The sequence below is a fragment of the Protobothrops mucrosquamatus genome, unplaced genomic scaffold (genome assembly GCF_001527695.2).
Source record: "Protobothrops mucrosquamatus isolate PMUCROS unplaced genomic scaffold, P.Mucros_1.0 scaffold342, whole genome shotgun sequence".
NCBI classification, from domain to species: Eukaryota; Metazoa; Chordata; class Lepidosauria; order Squamata; family Viperidae; genus Protobothrops; species Protobothrops mucrosquamatus.
This window is the reverse complement of record NW_015386679.1, coordinates 282,926-308,744: the sequence shown is the minus strand read 5'-3', so window position 1 is coordinate 308,744 and position 25,819 is coordinate 282,926. Positions and strand designations below refer to the sequence as shown.

Sequence of the window (25,819 nt, the reverse complement as noted above, 5' to 3'; positions counted from 1 at the left end):
TCCATACCTTGTCTACTCTTGAAAGCCCAGGTGTGGAGGTTGCAGGGATTTAAGGTCACTGGGCCTCCAAAAGAAACGGTAGAGTTTTCAAAACTCATGGCAGCACTTGATGGCTGCTTGCTGTATCCTAAGTCAACATTTCAAATTTATCACACCAGAAACCAACATTTGTGGGTGCAAAAGCTCATCCCCACCTTGTGCTTTTCAATGCTCAAGGTAGCGTTGAAAAATATCTCAGCAAAATATTGGCATTTCACGTTCCTGTATTTTTCATAACATTTCCTTTTTTTGGTTTCTTTTGTTCCAGAAGGAACTGAATTCTGTGGCTTCTGAACTGGCAGCCCGTCAGGAGGAAAGCGAACATTCCCACAAGCATTTAATTGAACTCAGCCAGGAATTTAAAAGAAATGTACCTGAGGTATGGCGTCTTGCTTTTCCTTAAAATTTCTTTTAAGTCAATCTTCTTCTCCTTCTTTCTCTCCTTCCTTCCTCCTCCTTCTCCTCGTCCGTGCTTGAATATGGCCACAAATACTGTAAATGTTTAAGTTGAAAAACTTAAGTTAAGGTCCACATTTTGAACACCATTCCCTTGAACCTCCTTGCCTTAGACGTCTAAACAAGAGGATTCCCACCCCTTCTTTTTTCCCCCTTTTCCTTCAGGAGGTTCGTGATATGGTGGCTCCTGTCTTAAAAAGTTTCCAGGCAGAGGTAAGAAGAGACCAGTAACAAGGTACCTTTTTGTTTTCTTACCGTGGGTAGAAAAATTTGTGAACCAAACTGGGGACTCCAAATTGAGAAAGAGAGCAAATGTAATGAAACATGGAAGCTCTTGTTCAAAATACAAGTAGATCCTGCTGTAGATCTGAACAAAAGTTGTGATATTTGCAGATATTTGGAGCCGGGGGGGGGCTCCCTTTATCTCAACCCTGACCTTCCTCACCAAGTTATTGAGAGAATGAAAAGGAGGGATCACCTGTCCCTAAGCACGTTGAAGGACATTTTGTATTGCGGTCTTACAACTTCCATGGCATTTTTTCATTATTTCAAGCATCAAGTTTCTGAAGGATTATAATATGGATTTCAAGCAGATTAGATGTACAGGATGTAGATATGTGGTTCCCCACCCCCACCCCTGCATTTCATCTATTCAAACCTTAAGGCCACTTTATATAATCAGCAGAATCTGCATTGTGAAATTATACCCTCAAGGTCTATGATGGAGAGATTGGGCTGAATGTTTGAAGCTACCTACCAGTGAAAAACGGTCTTTCTGTATGGAAATAATGCAAAATCAGAGATGGCTCAGCCGAACAATGGATGAATCGGTTTCGTTTTTATGAAGAATGGACTAAATTGGGCATTCAGCTTAGTCTGTAGATCTCCTGGGAGAAGAAGAGAAAATGGATTTATATGAACATCAAGAGCCAAGAATGATTTTCTTGGAGAAAGAGAAGTAGGCCACCATTTTGTGATGCAGCCCTGACCTGTTCATCCTGGTCAGTGACCGGGGATGGTCTGAGCCTTTCCTGGGAACTGTTGTGTTCTTGCAGATGTTTATTTACCCAACCAGATAACATCATCAGTGCTCGGTCTCTGAGGTTAACCTTGGGAATTGGCTAGTTAGAGCTTGTGGGGCCCTTGGGGCCAAAACCTTCTCCCTTGGACTGTGTGAAGGGCCACTGTGTGAAGGGCAGGAGAGGCACACAGCCTTTTTTTCATATCCTGATTTCGATAAATAAGACCCCAAGTTTAATTCTTCCATCCCAGAGAAGACAAAAGCCTGCTGGTGATGGAAGGGGAGCCACAACAGATTGAAATGGCCGAAGTTCATTTTTTCTTTTCTTTGGTTTGGGTTTTTTTTCTTTCTTTCTTTCTTTCAGACGGCAAAAAGAGCAGAGCCAGAGCCTTGCTAATTACAAAAGTTGCTTTATGAAAGATAATTCAAAGCAATAATTTAGCAAACATAATCAAGTAGCACAGATGGGGATTCTGATGAATAGTTTGCAACATGCAATTAGCAGCTCTTGCAGTTACATATCATTAACCCTCAGAGCACAAAAATTATTTTCTCATTATTAGATGAAAAGGTAAAATTAAGCTGACTAGACAGTTAAGGAACAAACTACAATTAATTACCTTCATTTATTACAGTCATTATTTGAAACTTCCTTTTTTTCCCCCTTTTCTCTCTCTCTCTCTCTCTCTCTCTCTCTCTTCCTCCTCCTCCTCTTCTTGGAGGGATGAAAATATCTAAATTAAAAGTTTCCTTACGTGAAAATGTGGGTGAAACATTGACTTGATAATGGCGCAAGAAGTCAAAAGAACCATGTCTGGGTCAGCTAATTTCTCCTGCTTCTCAGTTGCTGAGAAAAAAGTAGTTTTGAGATAATAAATTAAGGGAGAAAAGGCAAGTAATCTGGAAAAAGCTCTCTGTTTCTCTCGCTCTCACATCCTGAGACCGTTTCAAATATCCAGATTCTCAGCCACTGGACCACTTCATCCTCAACTAGCTGAGTTTCAAGAATCTGCTTTCTCTCCCAATTCAGGACTCCAGAACTGCTTCCTTGCATATTTATTTCTTGGATTTATCCCCGGCTCTTCCACCACAGAATGGCGAATGGTCAAAAGAATGCAAAACAAACAGCTTAATTAAAAACAACCATTAAAAGCATAATTTACATAATGCAGTAATTACAAACGTAAAACAGCACCAAGCCATATGCTAAAAAGCCATTATTAAAACAATGCAAAAGTGCTAACTTGGAAAAAAAAAAAAAAAGGCCCCACAGGACCCATGTAAAAAATGGAGAGACCGGCCACAGATCCAGAGGAGCAGAGTCCCCAGTTTCAGAATACCAGGGCATCTTTGGGAGCTAGTTGGCTGTTGTTTTTTTTAACAAAAAGGGAGTGTGAGACAGTCAACACAATTTGGGCCACCGATGGCTGTAGTTCTGAAGAAATCCCTCTTTCATCCCTGCGCATTTTACATCATTCTCTTAAAATAAAAACCAACCCTTATCTACCTGTCGGGCTTTATGGAAAGGTGATCTCAGGGGCACCCCATTTATTCCCATCGTTCTCTTCGCCTTTTAGTTCTTTCCTAGATAGAACCACAGGGCTGTAATTGGACCGAGTCCTACACCTCAACCTTGAGTCCTCCTCGGGGCGAGAAAATGCGTCAATGGGCAGTGTCAGAGTTTGAAACCCATGCTCCCCAGCAGCTCCCCAAGAGTCACAATTGATCAGTGATTTGGAGGGGCCAGGAGCTTTTGGAGGAGGGCCCTGCATCCTGTGACCGAGGCCCCCTTTATACTGGTGGGAGACCTTGCTGGAGACCTCTTCCTTGACCCCAGCTGATGTTCCCACCGAGGGGTGGAAGAGAGGGGAACCAGGTGCCCCCGTGGCACAAGGGAGAAGGGCTTTGTTGAAAAAGTTCCAATGAGATGAACATCCCTGGGGAGGGTGAGAAAAAAGCCTTTTCCACAGCATTATCGTGTCTGTCAGGAAGTAGGATGACAAAATGGATGGCCAGCAGCAGCTCCCTTTCGTTCAGCAGCAGCAGCATCTTGGCTGTGTAAATTATTAAAACTCTTTTTTCCCCTCCTCCTCTTCTCCTTTAAATCATCCGCTGCTCCGTTTCTCTTCTTTGCTTTGGGAATCATGCACGGACTTCCTTTGAATGGTCTTTTCGATGTTTCCACTTCGGTTTATTTTTCCTTTCTTAATGGGAGTTAGGCTCGGCTTGTATTTTGCCCTATATTTTTCAAATTTCTCACTTTTGAGGGGGAACGTTCAGTCTTTACACCGCCATCAGGGTTTAATCTGGGAGAGATTGCTATCAAGACATGTCAAGATGTTGCTGATACCAGAAGGGTTGGAGCCTGTGTTTTCCCCCAACTTTATTTAGTTCAACTTATTTTTTTATAAGACAGGTTCGAAGCCAGCGTAACACTGTAATGCTGAATCAAAATTCTGGGAAGGTTTTTTTTTATTTCTTTGAAGAATTGGCTTGTTATCTCCACAATCAAAAGTTGCTTATAAACCCGTTGCCTAGAAGAAATACGTGTAATAAACAACAACTTTCTCACTGCACTAAATGCTTTTTTTTGGGGGGGGGGAAAGCATCCTTATTCCTCCAGGTATGCCTTCTATCTTGCAATCCTCCTGTGCCCTCAGCAGAATTAGAGAAGGCTCCATGGCACTCCCATGTGCAATTTTGCTGCTTTTCTTTAGTTAAGGACGTCATCCATGGAGGGAGGGAGGGAAAGAAGGAAGGACCAGCTATGGGGCATCTGTCCATTTGTGATGCTGGGAATCTCTTGAATCAGGGCCTCGTCAGGGGTCTGCAAAGTTGGCACCACCACCGAGGAGGCCTTACAAGAACAATCACGGGCAAAAATAGAACTTAGGGAGCGTTCCTGTTGTGTTGTTGTTGCTGCTGCTGTTATTATGAAGTGGCCATTTGAATTAAAATATCTAACTGGGTTGTTTGGAAAAGAGAAAAGCCAGCGTATTGTTCAAGCATATCATCAGTTGCAATTACATTTAAATGCAGTGTTGCATTTTTGAGCTGTTTGTGTATAAACCTAGGCAAAATATCAACAGAAAGATTGAAGGCAGGAGGAAGGAGAGGCAGAGGCAGAAGGCAACTTTAAAAAAAAACAAAAAACAAAACCTGTCCATTGCAATAATATTTTTTGCTTCTCAGTGTTGCTTTAAAAGAGAGAGAGAGAGAGAGAGAGAGAGAGAGAGAGAGAGAGAGAGAGAGAGAGAGAGAGAGAGAGAGAGAGTCGCCTTGATAAGGTATAATCATAGCATAGAGGCCGGTCTGACAGTAGTAATTAATTAGGCCATTATGTATTCTATGGTGATAATTGCTTTGCTGGAAAATCACCAGCCATGGAAAAGACCCGGAGCAGAAATGTAATTCATCAATCTTGTGTGGTTGCGGTGCGCAGTTGTGTTTTCTCTCACCTTGAGTCGAGTGTGTGCAAGGCAGAGAGAAAGAAACATGCAGAGAAGGAAAAAGTTAAGGATAGGTTGTAGATGTTTAAAAGTCAGAGGAGACTGGGGGGGAGGGGGTTCAGATTCCGGGGAGCAAGGACAGAATATTTGGGAGTGGGCTACATTCACCCCCATGCTGATCCTCTCCGCTTGACCAACCTCTCAGATCTTCTCTGCACAAGGGCTAGAAACAGATGGACCTGCGCAAGCATCCCTCGGTGGGTGGGTGGGCTGGCTGGCTGTACTCGGTGTTCTTGGGGGTGTTGGGCTGCCTTTTCCAGGACTGACTTGAGCAAACTCTGAGCGGGAGCCAGGGATGTGTCACTTTGTGGGCTCGTGTTGGTTCCTCAGTTTACCTGGCTTCCCTCTCCGGAAGCTCCTTTCCCTTTGGCTTCATTGGACAGGTGATGAAACACCTGGAGCTGGACCCAGGATGGAGTTTTGGGGTCTCGTTGGTTTACTTGGTCCCACCAGGCCGTTCTTCCAGCATCTAAGCCAGGCTCTCCAACCTTGGCAACTTTACAACTTGTGGACTTCAACTCCCAGAATTCTTGGACTTAGGCCTGTTTCCAGAGCAGGGATGAGAATCCTCAAGACTGTTGAGGGGCATCTTCAAATTGGGGTGTCCGGGAGCCACAACGGGCAAGTCTAGGATCAGTTGGCATCACCAAAACAGGTGGATTCTGTCCCTCCTCATCTTAATATCTGATCCAACCATCTTTCCATTTCTCCAGCTATCAAATTATCATTCCTCCAAGTTTGCCTTCACAATTTTGGAACCACACTTTCTGGACTTCCAAAAATGAATGTATTGGAGGATCTGCTTCCTCTGTTTCATAACTTCGACCAAACCAGAATAGAAGCTTCTGCTTTAGGCCAATTCTGGGTTTGTGGAAACTGACTACGAATTCCTTGCTGACATTTCTGTTCCATCTGAAAATGTAAAGAACGAAAGAAACATGCATGAATGCTTAAGGTTAGGCAATGCCCAGCAGGAATGGGAGGGAGGCAGCAAAGGCAGTTTGATGTGGTGACTGGAGAATTGTAAATGCCTGATGCGTCCCCTCTGAATGACAAGCAATTTAGATTCAGTCTTGGGTGAAAGATTTGCAATCTCTTTTTTTTTTCCTTTTAAGATTAAGGGGTTGGGGGTGGGAGAACGCTTCCTTCCTTCCTTCCTTGTCTCATCTCTCCTTCCTTCCTTCCTTCCTTCCTTCCTTCCTTCCTTCCTTCCTTCCTTCCTTCCTTGTCTCATCTATCCTTCCTTCCTTCCTTCCTTCCTTCCTTCCTTCCTTCCTTCCTTCCTTCCAGAGCTTTGCTGAGGTTGAGGTTGGATTCCTAGGGGAACATGTGCAATTGCAAATAATAATAATAATAATAATAATAATAATAATAATAATAATAATAATAATAATAATAATAATAATAATAATAATAATAATAATAATAATAATAATAATAATAATAAAGTTGGAAGGGACCTTGGAGGTATCTCCTAATTTTACGCAACTTTTCCTTGTTGATTCCCCAAACCAGGTGCAGCTTTTATTCTGCTGGTGCCCTTTCTCTCCCTGGTTTCTCAACTGTGGTCCTGTTTTTATGTTTCCCTCAGGTGGTCGCTCTCAGCAAACGGACCAAGGAAGCCGAGGCAGCGTTCCTGAGTGTTTACAAGCAGTTAATCAAAGCACCAGGTAGGGACGCTGGGTCTCCTTCTTCTGGCAGGCTGGGAAAGGGTCGATGTGCACTGCGCTCCTCGGAGGCACTCTTGGTCTAGTCAAGAACTTTAGGGATATGAGGAAGGTGGCCCTGAACACTTGTGACTCCTGGTCTGGGATTCAATCTCCAGTGAGAAAAGCACTCCCAGGCTCTTGTGGCCTGAAAATAGCTTTGTTGCACCGGACCCTCTTAGGAATGGAATGGTGGAGAGCAGAGGGGCGCCTAACCTTCCAGGGTTTCTAGACCACAACAGAGTTGTAGCCATAGTCCGACTGAGTTCCTCTGTTTAATCAGCAAAAATGCCTGCATGTTCTAATATCTGATACATACTTTAATTCCAGTTGGGCTTACTGGGGTGATTTGTACATGCCCTTCTTTCTTTCTTTCTTTCTTTCTTTCTTTCTTTCTTTCTTTCTTTCTTTCTTTCTTTCTTTCTTTCTTTCTTTCTTTCTTTCTTTCTCTTTCTTTCTTTCTTTCTTTCTTTCTTTCTTTCTTTCTTTCTTTCTTTCTTTCTTCCTCCTCCTCCTCCTCCTCCCTTTTGTCTTCCTATTGAAGCTTGAATGGCTTCTGTCTGTGCAAATCTCACCCGGGAAAAAGTGTGATGCTCAGCAAGTGTTTTGATACACTGAGCCCGGGATTGTGCGTCTGTAATTACAGGAAGGGGGGAAAATATCATAATTTTTTCTGATATTGTTCACCCAGATGTGGCGTGGGGAAGCGGGCGAGGCGTGCCTCTCTGTTGGACATGGAGAGGAGAGGGAGGGTGGAGAGGAAGCAGTAAAATCATGTTAAAAGCATAATTAAAGTCATTGTTGAGAATGGATTGATTTAAGTCTCATTTTAACTCATGTGGCAGCGACAACTGATTTCTTCATTGTCTTTGGCATGCATCGCTCCCTCTCGACGGGAACGCAGCGGGGGGGGGGGAATAGTTTGCTAAGTAAGGATCGGGCTGTGCATGTGAGGGAAACCTAAATACTTTACACAGGAGGTGGAATGGAGCTTCCTGGGATTTCAAGTTGGAAATTTGGGGAGTTTGCCAGCGTCTACGTATGGCTGGATAAACCCCTTAGGCTTGATAAAATGAGCTCTTTTTAGCTGTTAAGTGAAATGTCCAAAGAAGACGCTGGATTCCTCCAAATGGCCGGTGTTGGAGGTTGACCACAAGATGTGTAGCTTCAATCCTGCTTCTAAGAGTCCCCAAAATTGCAAACGGAAGATGCAACTTTGGATCTGAACCAGCAGGTTCTTTCAGTCAACACAATCACAGTGAAGACAGCTGAGACCTCCTAGAGATGGATTCTTGCTTGTCCGGACATTAGCAACTGCCCCCGTGCGAATGGCTTCATTAGGGCATCTCCTGGGCCAGGCACAGAGAGCCTGGGTGGGCATGTCTGTTTGTGTCCTGGTTGCCTGTGGGAAGATCTGCCTCCTGGGTGCAGAGAGTGACCCACACTTTGAGTTCCTGTCCTGGGTGTGTTTGGAAGGAGACCCTCTCAGGAACCACAGTTGCTCAGGGCAGGCGGTGGCTGGAGCTGCCTTAACCACAGACGACGTACGCAGACATTTCTTAATGGGAGGCAGCTACAGATTGTGGCCGGCTGCAGGCAGAGGCAGAAAGCAGAGAGGGTATTTTAAGACTCCCAGTGGAGTCCAGTTTGTCTCTTGGACAGCTGAACTGGGAACCTGTTGTGGCTACAGTTGGGGGAAATAAAAAGAACCATTCCCATTTCCCCTCCTTCCAAGATTTTGCTCTCCTCCTAATAAACTGCTGAGATCTTAGAAAATGGGAACTGGCCCAAAGCCGCCAGGTGGGCTTTCTGGATTGAACACGAATTTCAGTCCGAATCTCTTGGTCTGCTGCAGTTCTGGAACTGGACGTTCTAGGGTTTCCAAGGACATCCAGTTGGGAGAAGCCAGCTGCCAGTGACCTCAACTGGGAAGATTCGTCTTCACGTCCTCACCGTTGGCCCTGCTACGGCTGCTTGCGACCCCCTAACTGAGAAAGGCTGGACCTTTGCTCTGTCCTCAAGTCAAAACTGCTCCTTCCGTCTCCGGAAGACCTGGCGGTTGAATCCCTCCTCATCAGTTGCACCTTGAAGCGTGTGGTTTAATGGTCCTTATCATTATCTTAGCTCTGAGATGTTATTAGCAGCTGTAAAGTGAGCTGGGCTTTATTTTCTGCACAGCTCCAAGACCAGCTACGCTCCATGTTCCCTACTGATGACCCACCACTGCGGCTGATAAATCCACAAGGGGGCTCTTGGCAAGAGACACAACTGCCCTTTTATTCACTCTGGATTTGTGGTCTCCACTTCTCGGCACACCTTTCACCCCCTGAACCCTCTGTTGGGGGCTCGCCGTTTGAACAGGCACCCCCGAGCATCAGACCAAGCTCAGACAAAGGCTGAAACATTTAGAAGAACTAGGCAGTATTTAGATCAGAGGTGTCCCACCTTGGCCACTTTAAGACTTGTGGACTTCAACTCCCAGAATTCCCCAGCCGGCTATGCTGGGATTGAAGTCCACAAGTCTTAAAAGTGGCCAAGGTTGGACACCCCTGATTTAGATCCTGTCACCTTGAATGGTCGAACGATCCTGCATCTTTGTGCTGCAGAGGTCCACAGTGGCTGCCCAGCCAGACGTCCGAGGCTCAGCTTTACAAAAATGGGTTTGCTGTATATTTGGCTGATTCCCCCCACCCCTAGGTTTGGGCAAAGCTCTCCTCTCATTAAGAACTCTGCATTGATTTAAAACAGATTTGATTGATTACTCTGCTCAATCTGCGATGCATATGATTAAATCCGTAGCTGTGAGGAAGATGACATCTTTTTACTGTTTTTTGTTTTTTTTTTCACACAACCCTTCTCATCCGCTGCCACGCTTTAGGTTAAAAGCTGGAGGGAGGGAACCAGGGACAGAGCTTGTCCGTGGCTAAGAGAGCCACGTTCCGAAATTCCTTCCGTGCCAGCCTTCGGGAACGTCTGCTCTGGCAGGGCCCCTCAATGCCACTGTTTCCATCCAACGGCACGTTTTGCCGATAATGCCTGTTTGCTTAGGCAGTGGTGGGCAGAGAGCAGAGTAAGGAGGTGTGTTTCAAAGAGGCCCCTTCCTCTCCCAGGGCAGCCCACCAGCATTAGCCAGCATGCCTGGCTGGGGAGGGGCTCCCGAACGCCTCCCAGACCAAGGTAATTATGCACTGACATAATTAACCCAGCAAACCCCATTAGGAAGGCCAGCTAAAAAATGCATCCTTAATTATTTGTTGTGTGCATGCTAATGAGTCCATCTGCACTGCCATTGTACGACACAAACAAATTAATTTACAAGCCTGGATCATTTTTAATAAATGTGAAAAAATGGGGCTGGTTTCTCGCTTCTTTTTCCGTTTCTTTTCAGGTCAGGGTCAATGGGGTGGGGGAAAGCCATCCATCCCCTCAAGATTGGGTTTCCGGACCTGGCTTATCAACTCTGACCCCCGTGGGAAATTTTCCCACCATTATTCTAGGCTGAGGCCTCGGATTGCAAGAGAGAAATGAAGCATGCGACTCTGGTTCAATGCGAAGAACATCCCAGTGTTGGGGATGTTCTATTTCGGGGGTGGCAAAAATGTTTGAGAAAATAGCAGCCTAGGCTTGTTGAGAGTCTGAAGTCCCATCACCACCGTGTCCCCCTTAATAGGACCAGGGAGACTGAATAACACACAAACGTTTTGTACAGCGAGGACTTAAAATCCTTTTGGAGGGATTCTCTCTCTCTCTCTCTCTCATCTATCTATCTATCTATCTATCTATCTATCTATCTATCTATCTATCTATCTATCTATCTATCTATCTATCTATCTATCGTATCTAATCATCTATTTTCTCTCTCTCCCTCTGGAGGTCTGGGCTGAGCGAATGGCTTCCTCCTCTGAAGGAACACGGCATCAATGTTGTCCCCCCCTTTTTTTGGGAAGGTGCATGGAGGGCGCCTTCTGCAGAGCCTCCAAGGTCACCTCTGCCTTTCTCCTCTTCCCTCCAGCAGACCCTGAGCCCACCCTTGAAGGGCGGCACCAGCCCCTTCACTGCCTCGGCCCCGAGAAACCCCCGTTGAAGGAGCTGAACAGGCCCTGGAAGAAGGAGCCGCTGTTCCCCAAAGGTACCCAAATGGTCCTAGTTCTTCCACTGCCGGCATCAAGCAGCCAACTCCAAGGCAAGTTGCTGCAGTACAGGGAGAAGTTCGGGGGAAAACCCCCGAGAGTCTCAAGTCAGGGCCCATCGGTGCTTCAAGGCTGTGCTTGGAAGTGCAGGGACGGGTTTTGTCATTCTGTAAGCCTGGCAGATCCGGGGCCAGTGGCCCACAGCTGGAATGATCTGAAGGAGGCAGACAGCAAGGAGAGCTAGCTGAGACCGGGGTCTAGCTTAGACCGATCCTGTTGCTGATGTATATTTCCTCTTTCCCCCCCCCCCAGAGCAAAAAGAAGGAGCCCTCCCTTGTGGACTGGCAGTTTCAGAGGCCAAGCTTGCTGGGCTGGGCAGCAAAGTGTTGCTGACCGACTCCTTGTTGCAGAGAAATGAGGTGGAGAAGCAAAGGTACGTGAGTATGAGCCGGGAGGGGAGGATGGGGAGGTAGAGAGGAGGGTTGTCCTCCTCAAAGGAAAATATAAAAATATATATATAAAGAGGAAAGGAGGGCAGGAGGTGGTTAATCCCAGCCTGAATTTCAGGTCCCATCTTCTACCTTTCCCAAGATCTAGAAAGGTCGATTCAGCTCCATGGTCTACCTTGCAACAACATTTATGCGGCCTGAGAAGGAAGGACCAATGCTACGTAAGAATCATTGCTCCTTCCTCAGTGAGATTCAGAGGTCTTGGAAGACCATTCCTCTACAATTTCATGAGGCTCTTTTGCTGCCATTGAGACCCGACCATACACCATAAAAAAAATCTATGAATCAAAATCTGTCAACGTTGGGTACTTTTCAGAGGTTTCCTTTGTGAACAAAACCCAACTTATCTTTTTAAAGAATTCAAGTATATCTCTAGACAGGCCTCTCCGTTTAATTCTTTCAAATCGAGGAAGTTCTCTAGATGTTCTGCAAAAGCAGCCAAGTTATGCAAACAAATTGGGAAGAATGGGAGGTTCCCTCGATGGACCTCAGGCTGGAGGTGGGTGCCTCATCAAGTCAAGGAGATGCATCTCTTGTCTTAGGGGCCTTCAAGAAGCCCAGTTCACTTTGGCCAGCCGGCTGGGGGAAGCAGAAGAGAAGATCAAAGTCCTGCATTCAGGTACTTTTAAAGATCAATGGAGACACAGCTGAAGTTGCTGGAGCATTTGCCACGCACGGCTTTCTCCTGAGCCATGTTAATTCTTGGTGGGTTCGTGGCTTTTGTAAAGCTCAGCATGGCACTTTCTCTGCTCCATTTAGCTCTTAAGAAAAAAAAACTGCTTTTTTGCACCTGTTGAAAGATCATGTCTTCACTCGAAGGGCTGAGTCCAATTTTCTTTGCTTCTCTTGTTGTCTGGCATTTTCTCTCAGACATTGGAGTGATGGCCAACCTCTCTCTTTCCTCCTGTCTCTCAAATCCTTCTCTTTTTTATGATATCCAGCCCTTATCTGAAATTAGCATTTGACTCAGACTGGTTGAGTCAGCCCACATGGAAGAGAGAAAGAGAGTGTTCGTATTCAAAAATTCTGGAAATGTAAACTTCTGCTGCCTAATGAATGAAATATATCCTTTGAGTTCATCCAGAAATGTTGGTCTTAACTGAACTCAACTAACTTGAATAAGGCTCACAATCTCTCTCAATCCATGATCCTAAAAGGGAGCAACGCTAACCAGGATGGTGCCTGGCAAATGCCAGGATCCGTAGCCACATTGGCAGGACTTCTGCTCAATTCTAAGCCTTGAGTGGGTTGAGAAAGACCTGGAGATAATTGGTGGAGACAATGGGTCTACAAACGTCTCCATTTCCCCCTAATTATCCAGTTTATGACTGAATATTTACTAGCCCTGAGTAATATTCTTTGAGCACAGTCCACTAGAAGAACATTTCTTACTCTCTGTTTTTATGTTCTCCCCATTGCTGCCCAGCACTAAAAGCCACTCAGACGGAGCTGGTTGACCTGCGATGTAAATATGACGAAGAGGCAGCTTCCAAGTAAGTTGGTTTGTTTGTTCTGTTTTGTCAGATATGCTTGTCCTTACACCTGATGTCTCCCGGTCAGGTTGTGAGGGTTGCCTGGTGTCTAAGTAGGAGAAAGTTCTCATGAACACTTGAAAAGGCCTTCACAAATAGAGAGGCTTAAGAAATTGTAGAAGCTGGGGGGGGGAATGTTCGTAACGTTGTGTGTATGTGTGTGTGTGTGTGCTCGGTTTCTTCCTTCCTGCTTCCAAATATTTCCAGCATCCTCACTGATGTTCCGCCATGACTATGATCCCCAATGGTCTCTTCTCTCCTACGTGACGGTGCTAAGAACACTTAATCATATCCTACCAAAACAGATGGACTTTGATCCTGTCGTGTGCACCCTTCTGGCACATGGCGTGAAATAACGTTGACTTTGATCAAGACCGGGGCTCATATGTGCTGAATGAGGAGGCATGGAAGGAGGACTGGGGTGGACAGGCATTTGGCTGCTGGTTTCCATCCTTTTTCAAAGTAAAAGGAGAAAAAGGCCCCAGGAGTTTTGAGGTTCATGCAGTTCCCACCACCCCACTATCTGACATTTAAGTCACCATGAAGCCAGATTTATTGGAAACTTAAACTAGGACAGATCAGAATCTCTGGATGTTGGCTTTTCCCATGACAATCTGAGGACCTCTTTTGTTTGGTTCATGCTTCTTTTCCTCTTAGAAACAAATGGTGGCATCTACTCCTAGTTTCCTTTGTAGATGCTTTGGAAGTCAACCATAACTCTTGTCTTCTTGCCGTAGGACAGATGAAGTGGCCATGATAATGACAAATCTTGAAAAGGCCAACCAGGTGAGCGACAGGCGGTCGTGGGGAGAGGGCTTTGACTTACCAACGAAAACGACTTAAAAGACTCGGGAAATGGACGGTTGGTGTGATGTTTCAGCCCAAAGTTCTGATGGTTCTGATTCTTCTCTTTTCTAGAGAGCCGAGGCTGCCCAGAGGGAGGTGGACAGCCTGCGGGAACAGCTTTCCTCTGTAAACAGCTCCCTTCGCTTGGCTTGCTGTTCTCCCCAAGGACCAAGTGGGGTGAGGACCAGAAGGGGATCCTGATCAATCAAATGAGGAAAACAGGCTCCCGCGGGAATTTCCAGAAGCACAAATCTTCCATTTCCAGATTCCTCACTCTACGAATTCTGGTTGCAACCAGCTTGATGCAGACCAGGCTAATCTAATGTTGAGAAACAATTTAGTTTTGGTGTTGGCTTCCAAGTCTTAAGCTGAGACCCCCATTTGCTGCTAGAGTCTTGTGTCTACCTTCAGCACCTACTTCAGCTTTAGAAGAGGAGCAGATAACATGAGGCCTCCAGATTGGTCTCCTGCTTGTTGAGAGAGCAGAATCTTCTGCTGAAGCCTCCTCTGAAGTTGGAGATGACTCTAGTGAGGGCTTAGCAAGAAGTGAGGGCCTCCAACTGATCTGTTTTGGTGTGCAGATATGTGTCTTTCATAAGGATGCGTGAAATAGCCTGTCTGGCATTGACCTAATACAAACCGGGATGTAGTCCTTGTTATTTCTAGCTAGAAAAATCCTCAGAATTAGTACATTTTTCCCTTGAGATGCCTTCTTTTTGCAGGATAAAGTGAATTATTCTTTGTGTCCGGGTCCACGGCTAGAGGCAGCACTCGCCGCCAAGGATCGGGAAGTTCTCCGACTTCTCAAGGAAATTCAACATTTGCAAAACTCCATGCAAGAAATGGAAGATTCTTCGGCCAATCAAATTGCAGACCTAGAACGGCAATTGGCAGCCAAAAATGAGGCCATCGAAGTGGGTATCATTTTTGTGGCATTATTTGTGGCATTTTTGTGGCATAATCCCAAGAATTGGGTGTGGGGTGATTTAAATTAAAACCTTTCTCTTCGCCTCCCTAAAGCTAAAAGAGAAAGAGAGTTGGATTAATTTTTCAAGGGTTAAAACGGGATGGAAGGATTTTCCATATGTTTTAATCTAGGTCAAATCAGCAATTACATACTTTGTCCAATAACTTGGTTAAAGATGAATGCAGGGTGTTGCGAATAGGTGTCATTGTCTATAGCGCACATACATAACATTTGAATAATATTTGAGCTGAGTTAATGATATGCTAAGCAGTTCAATATATTTTGGAATATGTGGACGAGAGCCATGCCTTTCTTTTCGTGTTAAGATTTGTTTCAGGCCATAAGCTTCTGCCTTTGAATAAGAATTTTTAAACATTTCTATTTGTGTGTCTCTCTATTTGCACTTGTATATTCTTTAGAAGTTGGAAGAAAAACTTCGTGCTCAATCCGATTACGAAGAGATCAAGACAGAACTGAGGTAGGGTCCCCCCCACTTTGGGTTCTCTCAAAGGTCCACCTCTCTGCAGGAGCTATCAGCTGACCTTGCGAGATTCTCAGTCCATCCTCAGAAAGCTTAGATCTAAATGGCCAGGCCTTTCTCAGCTCTATTCCCAGGAGAAGGAGAGGAGATCTCTCTGGATTCAGGGAATCTGTCTGTGGGAGTGGAAATCCGAGGTGGTCCAGGCAAGGATGTCCCATCACCTGGATTCATTAGCTCTTTGTAACTCCTAATTTTCCCCCTTTTCTTCTGCAGCATTTTGAAAGCAATGAAGCTGGCCTCCTCTGACTGCATCCTGTCCCAGGTAAGTTGGAAACCTTCCCGACAGGTGCACACACCTTAGCTGCAGCCTCGATCAGGTTATTCTGCAGTGTGCACTAGGCACCAAGAAGAAGGAAGGAAGGAAAGAGAGAGAGAGAGAGAGAAAGGAAGGACAGGAAGGAAGGAAGAAAGAAAGAAAGAAAGAGAAAGAAAAAAAGAAAGAAAGAGAAAGAAAGAAAGAAAGAAAGAAACAAAGAAAGAAAGAAAGAAACAAAGAAAGATCATTAGGACTAGGACTTTTAGGGTCTTCTTCTCAGATAGACCCCGTCATTAAGAATTGGGAAGACTTTTGCCTGCAACCTGCTCACTTCAGAAGTATTTTCGGTGGATACAGACTAAATAATTCCTGAGGTTTTGCCGATCCTTGCTGGGAAAGATCCCTGTCCTTCCGTGGATCTTTTTAATTTAAACTCTTTGGATCCACCAGTCTTCCAATTCTTGAGTTGGTAATTTGGAGGCTTTGTTGATTTCTTGCATTTACCCCCTGCTACTCCACCAGATGGTACTCCAAGCCGGGAAGAACAGGAAATTCTGCACAGCCATTATGCAGAAACAGGAAAGTGGTGCCCGGTCAGATGGCTGAACTAATTGCCACATTTTTAGGGTTGACTGGAACAAGTTGCCGCTTTCATGGAGTTATTTTTGTTGATGATCTTTGCGTTATGCATAAGAGTATTTTTGGCTGATGGGTGCTTCGGGTGGCCAGGGCAGAACTTAAAACAAAAATGGATGAAAGGAAGGAAGGAATCCTAATCCTTAGACCTCTTATTTTGTTGTGTATTTAGAGTCTCTCAAAACCCTCCGACACACTCTTTCTGGGAAAAGATTCCTTCTACCCATCTCGGAAGTATCTCTTGGAAAAACAAAACCTCACCACCAACCCTGGTAGGATGGCAAACGGATTGAAGGGGAAAAAGATGTGTTAAGACAGAGAGTCCTTGTCTGTTAAGGGGATGGACTAGAACAGTGTTTCTTCAACCTCAGCAGTTAAAATTGTGGAAGCTGCAGGAGGGAAGGTTTAAGGCAGGGGCAGGGGCCTTTCCAGATATTTTAGAGCAGTGTTTCTCAAGTTTGGCAACCTGGAGATGGGTGGACTTCAACTCCCAGAATTCCCCAGCCAGTTGAAGTCCACACATCTTCGGTTGTCAAAACTGAGAAACACTGCTCTGAACCCTAGGAGACTTCCCAAGATATGCATTGGATTTCAATTCCCATCACTCCTGGGGCATTGTCCAGTATTTCTATAAATCACTCCAATTGGCTGAAAGAGCTGTAAAAATGCCTTAAATCAATAAACCATGGGACCTTCCTTATAAAAACCATGGGTGGGCATCTGAGAGGGGACCACTTCCTTCCTCCGGCTTTCCCAGGCTGTCCAATGTTCCTAGCTGCCCATAAACAAGTGCTCTCCAGATCCCATCATCCTCATCCGGCATGGTCCAGGGAAGCTATAGTTGGTGTGTGTGTGTTCCTCTCTTTGGTCTCTAGAGGAGGATCCCTCGGAAGACGAATCGGTGAAGGACTCCATGGGCCCCGAGCAATCTTACGCGTCTCCCCAGCAGCTCCTGCACAACCCCAGGGAAGACTCCACCTCCCCTCCGCTCCTCCAGCCCCTGCTGGCCCCCACGGTGGCTCCGGAGGTACTGGGGACCTGTGCATTGGTGTCTTCGGGGCCAGGTGCTGGTGAACCCCGAGCCTGAGACTCCCCTCTCCCCACCACAGATGGGCCCCCCAGGCTACAAGAGCGAGAACAGCAGCACGGGCAGCTTCCCCTCCGCCTTCTATGCTGCCAAAGGGCTGGTGCTGCCCGCCAACCCCGGCCTGGCCAACGACAGGAGCCCCCCAAGTGACCAGTCGGAAGGCAGCAATCCCAGCTCAGCCGATGAGGAGCAACTGGACACGGCGGAGATTGCTTTTCAGGTGAAGGAGCAGTTGCTGAAGCACAACATTGGTCAACGCGTCTTTGGACATTACGTCCTGGGCCTCTCACAGGGCTCGGTCAGTGAGATCCTGGCCCGGCCCAAGCCTTGGCGCAAGCTGACCGTCAAAGGGAAAGAGCCCTTCATTAAGATGAAGCAGTTCCTCTCCGACGAGCAGAACGTCCTGGCGCTCAGAACGATCCAGGTGCGCCAGAGAGGTGAGTGGTCCAGGTGGGGAACCCGTTGGGGTGGGAGGTGATGGGTGCCGCTTGGGGGGGCAGGAACCATTTTGCACAAGTTCAATTCCTCCTCCTCCTCCTCCTCCTCCTCTGAAACCCAAGTTCTCCCTCCCTTCCTACCTTCTCCGTGATCTCCTAAGCCAAGAGCAGCCAGTTGAGATACGTCAGCCTCAGTTTTGGTCTCCTTGGGGCACCTGGCTTTTCTCTCCTCTGTGCGAATGTTCGCGGGTGAGCCCCTTGTGGCCTGGCCCGGCCCTCTTCAAGGCAGTGTGCATTCTGCAGGTTGAAGAACAATAATATGATTAGAACTGAGCCAGGCTCAAAGATGGTTACACAAGAAGCTCCTCTGCAAATTAAGTGAGTTTTAATTAAGATAATACTGCTACCACTAATTGACTTGAAGTAGGATACAGCTCGATTTTGGAGACCCACCAAATGCACACACGTTTAAAAAAAGAGGATCCCTGATGTCCGTAATTCCTTGACTTTAAGTGAATAGAGCTGTTCCAGGGCAGATGATAGTCTTTGCTATTCTCTCTCTTTGATCAGGAAGCATTACACCAAGGATTAGAACTCCAGAAACGGGTTCAGATGACGCCATCAAGAGTATCTTAGAGCAGGCCAAGAAAGAGATTGAGTCCCAGAAAGGAGGTAAGGGGCCCATGGGGATGGTGGAGGCTTTTTGGGGTACATCTTGCCCTCTGAAATTTAAAATTAAGGGGCCGTTGCCCAGATTGGAAGATGAGACTTGGGTGCTTTAAGTTCTTCTTAACTTTGGCCGTTGTCTTTGTGCCCTTAATCAGATGCATTTTTAAATTCTTCCTTAAATAAATTCTTACTTCGTCTCTCTTGATGAAGTAAGAGCCAGTCTTTAAATATTCTAAGCATTGCCATAACTAACTTCCTTTACTTGAGTCAGTTGGAATTAAGGTGTCGTCTGCTGCCCTCTGCTGATTCCTTTTATATAGGAATTCCGCAACCTGTCCTGGGGTTAGTAGTAACAGAAAATAATTCTGTGTACAAGCAGAGATGGGCCATAAAACCTCAAAAAAAGGCCATGGGGGGGGGACGGGAGAGTATGTCCCTTCCAGTCAAAATTCTCTTAAATTCAAATTGACGTAATTGACAGCTTCTTACTTCATTTGCGTAATTGACGCCCCTACGTCATCAGCATCAATTCGCAAATGATTTCAATTGACTGAAATGATGGGGAAAAGTCAATTGCATTATTAGATGAATGAAGTCAGTGGTCTGGGCTGCTTCAGAAACGGTGGATTCTGCCCATTTGAAAAGATCGTCTGCAGAATCTGAAGTTGGGTTGTAAGAGTCACAGTAGTCCATCCAAAGGAACAGAATTGTCTGGAGAACAAAAAAGGGCTGTGCTTGACCCCAGGGGTCGCATGTCTCATCCTAAGACATCACAGACACAGAGTAGCTCCCACGAAGTAGCTCCTGTTGATTTTGGTTCACGATAACTTGGTGGGACTCCATCCCACGTTCTTCTCTCTTTTGCCCTGCTCCATAGGAGAGGCGAAGAGCACCTCCACGCCCCAGGTGGCCACCAATGGGGTCAGCACCAGCAACTCCGAAGACGCCATCAAGAACATCCTGGAACAGGCCCGCCGCGAGATGCAAGCTCAGCAACAGGCCTTGCTTGAGATAGAATCCGGCAGCCCCGGCCAACCCGTCTCCACGCCCTCCCCTGCCGAGCCCTCCCCTCTGCCCTCCTTCAGCCAGAACATTGTCCGTGCCTACATCAAGCAGGAAGAAGGGGGTGGGCTGGGCCCCAACACCAGCAGCGGCAGCAGCAGCCGTGTGACCCAGACCCCTCTGGCGGTGCTCTCCCCTGCAGCCTTTGTGCAGAACATCATCCGCAAGGTCAAGTCTGAGATTGGGGACGCCGGCTCCTATTTTGACCAGCACTGGGCCTCCGACAGGAACCTCCTCAGCCGGCCTCTCACCTCGGTGTCCCCCTCCCTCTCTTCCTCATCCAGCTACTCCAGCATGGCCAACGGCCGAGTGTGGCCACGAGGTGAACCTGGGGACTCTGGTCTGAACGAGGAGGACTTGCCCACCTCAGAAGATGAACCCCATCGGGTGTTAGAAGTAAAGTCAGAAGGGGTGGGCTCGGACACCCCAGGAACCGGGCGCTTGTCCTACTACCCCTCCTATGTGCCGAGGACTCTCAAGCCCACCGTCCCGCCCTTGACCCCAGAGCAGTACGAGATGTACATGTACAAGGAAGTGGACACCTTGGAACTCACACGGCAAGTCAAGGAGAAGTTGGCCAAGAACGGGATCTGCCAACGCATCTTTGGGGAGAAGGTAGCTCAATCGTCAGTCGTGAGGAAGCCAGGTTAGCTGGCTTGAGAAGGGAGGTCAACATTCTCTCCTCTCCTTCAGGTGCTGGGCTTATCACAAGGCAGCGTGAGCGACATGTTGTCCAGGCCTAAACCGTGGAGCAAGCTCACCCAGAAGGGACGGGAACCGTTTATCCGGATGCAACTTTGGCTCTCCGACCAGCTAGGCCAAAACATCAGCCAGCAGGCCAGCCTGCCTCAGGGTAGGCAGCTCGGCAGCCACAACCCCCCAAACCTTTGGCCACCCTATTTATTGTTCTCCTGCAGTGCCTTTTAGCTAGTTAAATCAGTTATGGTGCTGCAAAGATGTCCTCACAAGGGCTGTGGAGGTCTTCTCCAATCTTGGAACCAATTCTCCAATTATTATTGGATAATAATCATTCTTATTTGATCTCATCAGCTCCTCCCTCCCTCCCTTCTTTCTTTTTTCATTCACAGCCAGCCCTGGAGAGTCTCAGTCTTCTCCTTCCCCGCCAGCCAGTCCTTCTGAGCGAGAAAAAAGTCCTCTGGAGCCCCTGAGTCTTGCCCTGGAAAGCAGCAAAGAAAACCAGCAGCCGGAAAGCAAAGCCGGCTCCTTGCTGAGTGGCAAAATGTGCCCCAACCATCACAACTCGGTTGGCATTCAGGAAATCGTGGCTATGTCCCCCGAGTTGGACACTTACTCCATCACTAAGAAGGTCAAGGAGGTCTTAACCGACAATAATCTTGGTATGAAGCAACAGGTGGTCCTGTTCCCAGTAGTCTTGGGGGGGGTGTCCAAGAGAATTGCCTTGTTCTATGATGGAGGCCAAGAAGATGTTTCCACCAGGAACTTGATCAGACATTATCCTGTCCAGAAATTTCAGGGATCGGGGACTTCATAGCCATTTGCTTTAATTTGAGTAATGCATATTTTGCAGTCTCCTAATGGCAGCTTCTCCTCTGCCAATTTAGTGTGGTGGAGATAACTAAATTAAAAAGCGCCAGGCAGAAGGAGGCCATCTAATTAGAATACACGTTGGGGTCCAGCACTGAGGATGTACTAAAAGCTCTTGAGGGGTTTCTCCGTTCCAGGGATACCGCTAATCGTATTTGTATTTCTGTAGTATGTTCCCAAAGGGATTATGATGGGAATTAGGTCAGGGACTGAGAAGGCTCTATCATTCCAGAGAAACAGGTAATAATTGGAGGTTTAAATTGAGATCCTCACCATTGTGGCTGGGTGTTGATTGTAGAATTCTTCTCCTTATCAGTTGGAATTAGCCTGGAGTAAAATTTTAACTCCTGCAGGACAAACTCGGTCTGCTTCTCCCCAGCCCTTTGGAAGAGTGAAAAAGCCTGAGGCCAGACTGTGTATAAAAAGAAACCAAATTTACCCCCAACTTTTAAAGGGCTTGAATGTCTTCCCTGATTAAAATGACGAATTTATCTTCGCACATAAGCTGCGATCTCAGTTTCCAATTTCTCTCCCTGGTTAGGTCAGCGCCTTTTTGGAGAGAGCATCCTGGGCCTGACGCAGGGGTCAGTCTCGGATCTCCTTTCAAGGCCCAAACCTTGGCATAAGCTGAGTCTTAAGGGAAGGGAGCCGTTTGTCCGCATGCAACTCTGGCTGAATGACCCCCACAATGTCGACAAGCTCCGGGACATGAAAAAGTTGGAGAAGAAAGGTGAGGCGCCCTCATTTCTCACATTCCTGGCATGCAGCGGGAAAGAGAGATGTGTTGGGTGTGGTAGCCTGTAGTGGGTCGAGTGTCACGTCTCCTCTGGAGATACTACCTGAGGTGGTGGAGCTACACCCACCTACAAATCTTAGTTGATCCCCTTTAAGTTGTTTAAGGGAAGGGTCAAGAGGGCAAGGTTGTGTCAATAACTTCCTTGGGTCTCTTGCTTGCCAAAAAGGGATGCTGCTTACGTGGGGTGTCTGTCAGGCCTTGTGATTATTTTGTGATGACTGGTCTACAAGCGAGCTCACATCCTGCCATGATTAATTTCCTATAACTTCTAGCACTCAGCTGCTTAGTGGTGTATTCTTCCTCCCTCCCTCCCTCCCTCCCTTTGGTGAAGTAGATTTTATCTTTCCGTGAGCAGCTACTGATTACAAGTAGTAGTCCTTGACTTACAAGTTCATTTAGTGACCGTTCAATGTTACAGCGGCACTGAAAAAAAGTGAACTATGACCGGGTTTTGCACTTAAAACCACTGCAGCCTGTGCGTGGTCATGTAATCAAAATTCAGACGCTTGGCAACTGACTCATATTTACGACAGTCGCGTCCCGGGGTCACGTGATCCCCTTTTGCGATCATACCAGCCAAGTCAATGGGGGAGCCAGATTCATTTAACAACTGTGTCACTAACTTAATCACTGCAGTGACTCACTTAACAACTGTGGCAAGAAAAGTCATAAAATGGGGCAAAATTCACTTAACAAAGGTCTCACTTAGCAACAGAAATGTTGGGCTTGAGCACCACCTGTATTCCATGGATCTGTGGCAACGTCTTGAAAGCCACGGCCGGATTGGGATTTATAAACGTGAAGATGTGACTTCCCCCAGAATGCATGGCTTTCTCTGATTTTCTCCCATCTGTAGCGTATCTGAAGCGTCGTTACGGGCTGATCAGCGCTGGCTCGGACAGCGAGTCTCCCAACCCTCGTTCCGAGTGCCCCAGTCCCAGCCTTCAGCTGCAAGACCTCAGCCTCCTGCAGATCAAGAAGCCAAGGGTGGTCTTGGCTCCAGAGGAGAAGGAGACCCTGAAGAGGGCCTATCAGCTGGAACCCTACCCCTCCCAGCAGACCATCGAGCTGCTCTCCTTCCAGCTCAACCTCAAGACCAACACGGTGATTAATTGGTTCCACAATTACAGGTAAAAAGCCTTGTGCCACCTCTTGTGTCAGAACCCAAGAACCAAGAAGGGCACGTGGAATTACTTTAGTTTCCTTTATCCTTCTTCACCTTTAGACAGAATCTTGCCAGACTAAAGCAACTATTTGCAGAACTATAAATATACTCTGGGAACTGTTAGAGAGGAGCCGTTGTAACTCTCGTCAATTCTTCATGCTTGGCTGCCTCTTTGCCCTCTGGAAAGCAGCCCCTCTCTCCTGGGAATCCAGACTACCTTCCACCACACTTCCCGGGTCTTTAAGCTTTGCAGCAGACTTTCTTTTGGGTCAGATAGTTCACGACTCACAGACAGTTCACACCCAGCACTACACACTGGTTGGATGTGAAGGAAACCACAAAATCTTCTAGGCTCCTAGAGTATTGCTTTCACCATTGCAATTTTGGCCTCGCCCTCAGATTTTTCTGCTCTTGATAAAAACCTGTAACTTTCAGAAAAAACCCGTGTTTTTTTCTATATCCATATAATGGCTTTGTTTGCGTAACATACTTACGCCTAGTAAATTAAATCATTTTTCTGGCTGCAAACGCAGAATCATGGGCAACCCAGCAAAACACGCTAAGCCACAAAGAAGCAACCAAGCCTGAGCCATGTTAAAAGAAAACAGTCCACTGGTCTTTCCCCGGAGGGCTCAGTTGTGTTGTGCAAATCCAGTCCAGGAGTTGAGGCAACTCAACCTCCTGAGCTACATTGGCCTAGTGTTTATCTTTCTTGCCGATGTTTTGGGGTCTCCTGTGGATGCAAGAACCCCATGGCCTTTTTCTTTGGCAGGTCTAGGATGCGCCGAGAGATGCTGGTGGAAGGAAGCCAGGACGACACAGACGCAGAGCAGAGCATGGCCCCTGCTGGCTCTTTGCCCAAGGTGGCCCAGCCCCAGAGCCCTGACTCGGAAGGGGAGGACCACAAACCCACCTTCAGAAATGCTGAGTGCCAAGGAGAAGTCAAAGCGCTGGTTGAAATCAAGGAGGAGCAGCTGGATGCTGGCGACAAAGACGACCGGGTCAGCAGCAGAGACTCCTGTAGTCTGGAAGGCGAGGAAGCGCCCGTATCCAGATCCAGCCCTGGGGAAGACCCCAAAGACCCCAGTCGTGTGAGCCCACACGAAGCTCCCAACCTCACCTGGGCCAGCACCCTACGTAGCAAGGCACACCTGCCCGGGAGCCACGATTATTCCAGTTTCCATAACTCCGGGGAGACCGACAGCCACGAGAGGTCCCCCTCGGATCCCGTTAGCTATAAATCCACCTCCGAATCCTCCCGTTGCAGCCTAGAAGTTTCTCTGACCTCTCCATCCGCCTCCTCCTCGCCAGGACTCCTGATGTCCGTCTCCCCCGTCCCATCCTCCTCAGCTCCCATCTCCCCCTTGCCAGTGAGCACTGCAGCCACCAAAGGGCAGAGTGCCAGTCCGGCCGCAGATATGGGCACCGCGCCACCCAGCGCAAAACTGACTACGAACATCCAGCGGCGGAACGAGAAAATGGCTAATCTCAACAGCATAATTCACCGGCTAGAAAGAGCCGCCAATCGCGAGGAGACTCTGGAGTGGGAATTTTGAAGGGCTAAATGGAAAAAAAAAAGAAAATAATCAAAACCGAACACCTAAATTATGTTGTCCGGGTTCTAAACTCCACAGAACGTGTGGACAAAGCAGGGAGTCCTAGCAGAGTGTATAGAAAAAAAAATAGATCTATAAATATATATATATGAACACACACACACATATTTTATTAATTTCATCAAGTCTAAGAAAGAGACAGCTGCATTTTGTCGGACCCGAGAGATTGTTGCTCTTTCTTAGCTCCTGAAAGTAACCTAAAACTGACTTTGGGGGGTTTTAAATGTGAAAACAGACACACAGGAACAAACTGAGAACACTTTTAGAAGGGAAAAAAAATATTAAAGTAATATTTATAGACCTCTTTTAGATATTTTAATAAAAGGAAACTTTGGAATTTATTAACAGCTCAAGCTGCTTTGATATTAAAAGATAGCTATAAACTGTATCAGTTGTATCATTAAATGCCCACTGAAAGTCTTGTAGTTTGCCACTGGATGAGATTAAAGAAAAAAAATTAAATTTTTAAAAATACGAACCTTGGCTCATTGATCCAAGCCATCAAGAAGCACTATGAGACTGACCAAAATGTTACGAAACTTGATTGGCAGACTCTGCGTTTTGTCTGTAAGACGTCACGTCACGACAACCTGTCAAGAAACTTTGTCTTATAGTCCACGAAGACTCTAAATTTGGAACCCGCGGTGCCATCGTGAGTCTGCTATTTAGCCCAAGTGGTATGTTCCCTTCATTTTATTTTCCTTCTTTCTTTTGGGGGCAACACAGGAAAAAAAAGAGAGGTGTTGCATGCTGTTGTATGGAAATAGGTTTTCAAGAGCCTTGTTGAACAAGATGCACCCCAATTCCAGAGAATGACTTTCTCTCCTTTACAAAGGGGCATCCAGAAAGGGGTTTTTCTTTCCCACTGAAAGGGGAAAAAAGCATCTTTTGTTTCAAAAAGGTGCACTTGCTAAATCAAACCGTCTGTTACGCCAGGGAAGACTTTAAAGAGAATTACGACACTTTTTTTAAAAGCATAAACATAGTCCCTTAGCTCAACATTTCAGCTTTGGAGGAAAGCAGATATTTTGACACATTTGCCACAGGGAGCACTAAACCAGAATAGAAAATGCTGGCTATAAAAGGTTTGCCCCCTAGAGTAGTGGCAAATAAGTTTAATAAATAATAATAGCATCCTGTGCAATTCACCCACCAATGTTAGTCAAAGCTTGGAGAAAAGGTGAAAGTTAAATCCAGGCCCAGCTCCTTATCCTTCTCCAACGGCCTTGCCTGGATCCATCTTCCATGCCAGGAGGAAGGAAGGAAGGATCTG

General features: G+C 46.6%; 1 protein-coding gene across 1 annotated transcript; it reads left to right on the top strand.

Moving 5' to 3' along the window:
* The first annotated feature begins 660 nt into the window (after positions 1–660).
* CUX2 (cut like homeobox 2) lies at positions 661–25,819 on the top strand. Its single transcript, XM_015815424.1, has 21 exons — positions 661–708; positions 6,617–6,695; positions 10,744–10,860; positions 11,174–11,294; positions 11,913–11,989; positions 12,797–12,863; positions 13,640–13,688; positions 13,821–13,925; positions 14,471–14,662; positions 15,135–15,193; positions 15,470–15,518; positions 16,321–16,420; positions 17,024–17,196; positions 17,237–17,672; positions 18,243–18,344; positions 19,219–20,018; positions 20,097–20,256; positions 20,492–20,761; positions 21,511–21,699; positions 22,622–22,895; positions 23,703–25,819. Exons 1-21 carry the CDS (start codon positions 673–675, stop codon positions 24,484–24,486), a joined length of 4,239 nt encoding a protein of 1,412 aa, XP_015670910.1. The 5' UTR covers positions 661–672; the 3' UTR covers positions 24,487–25,819.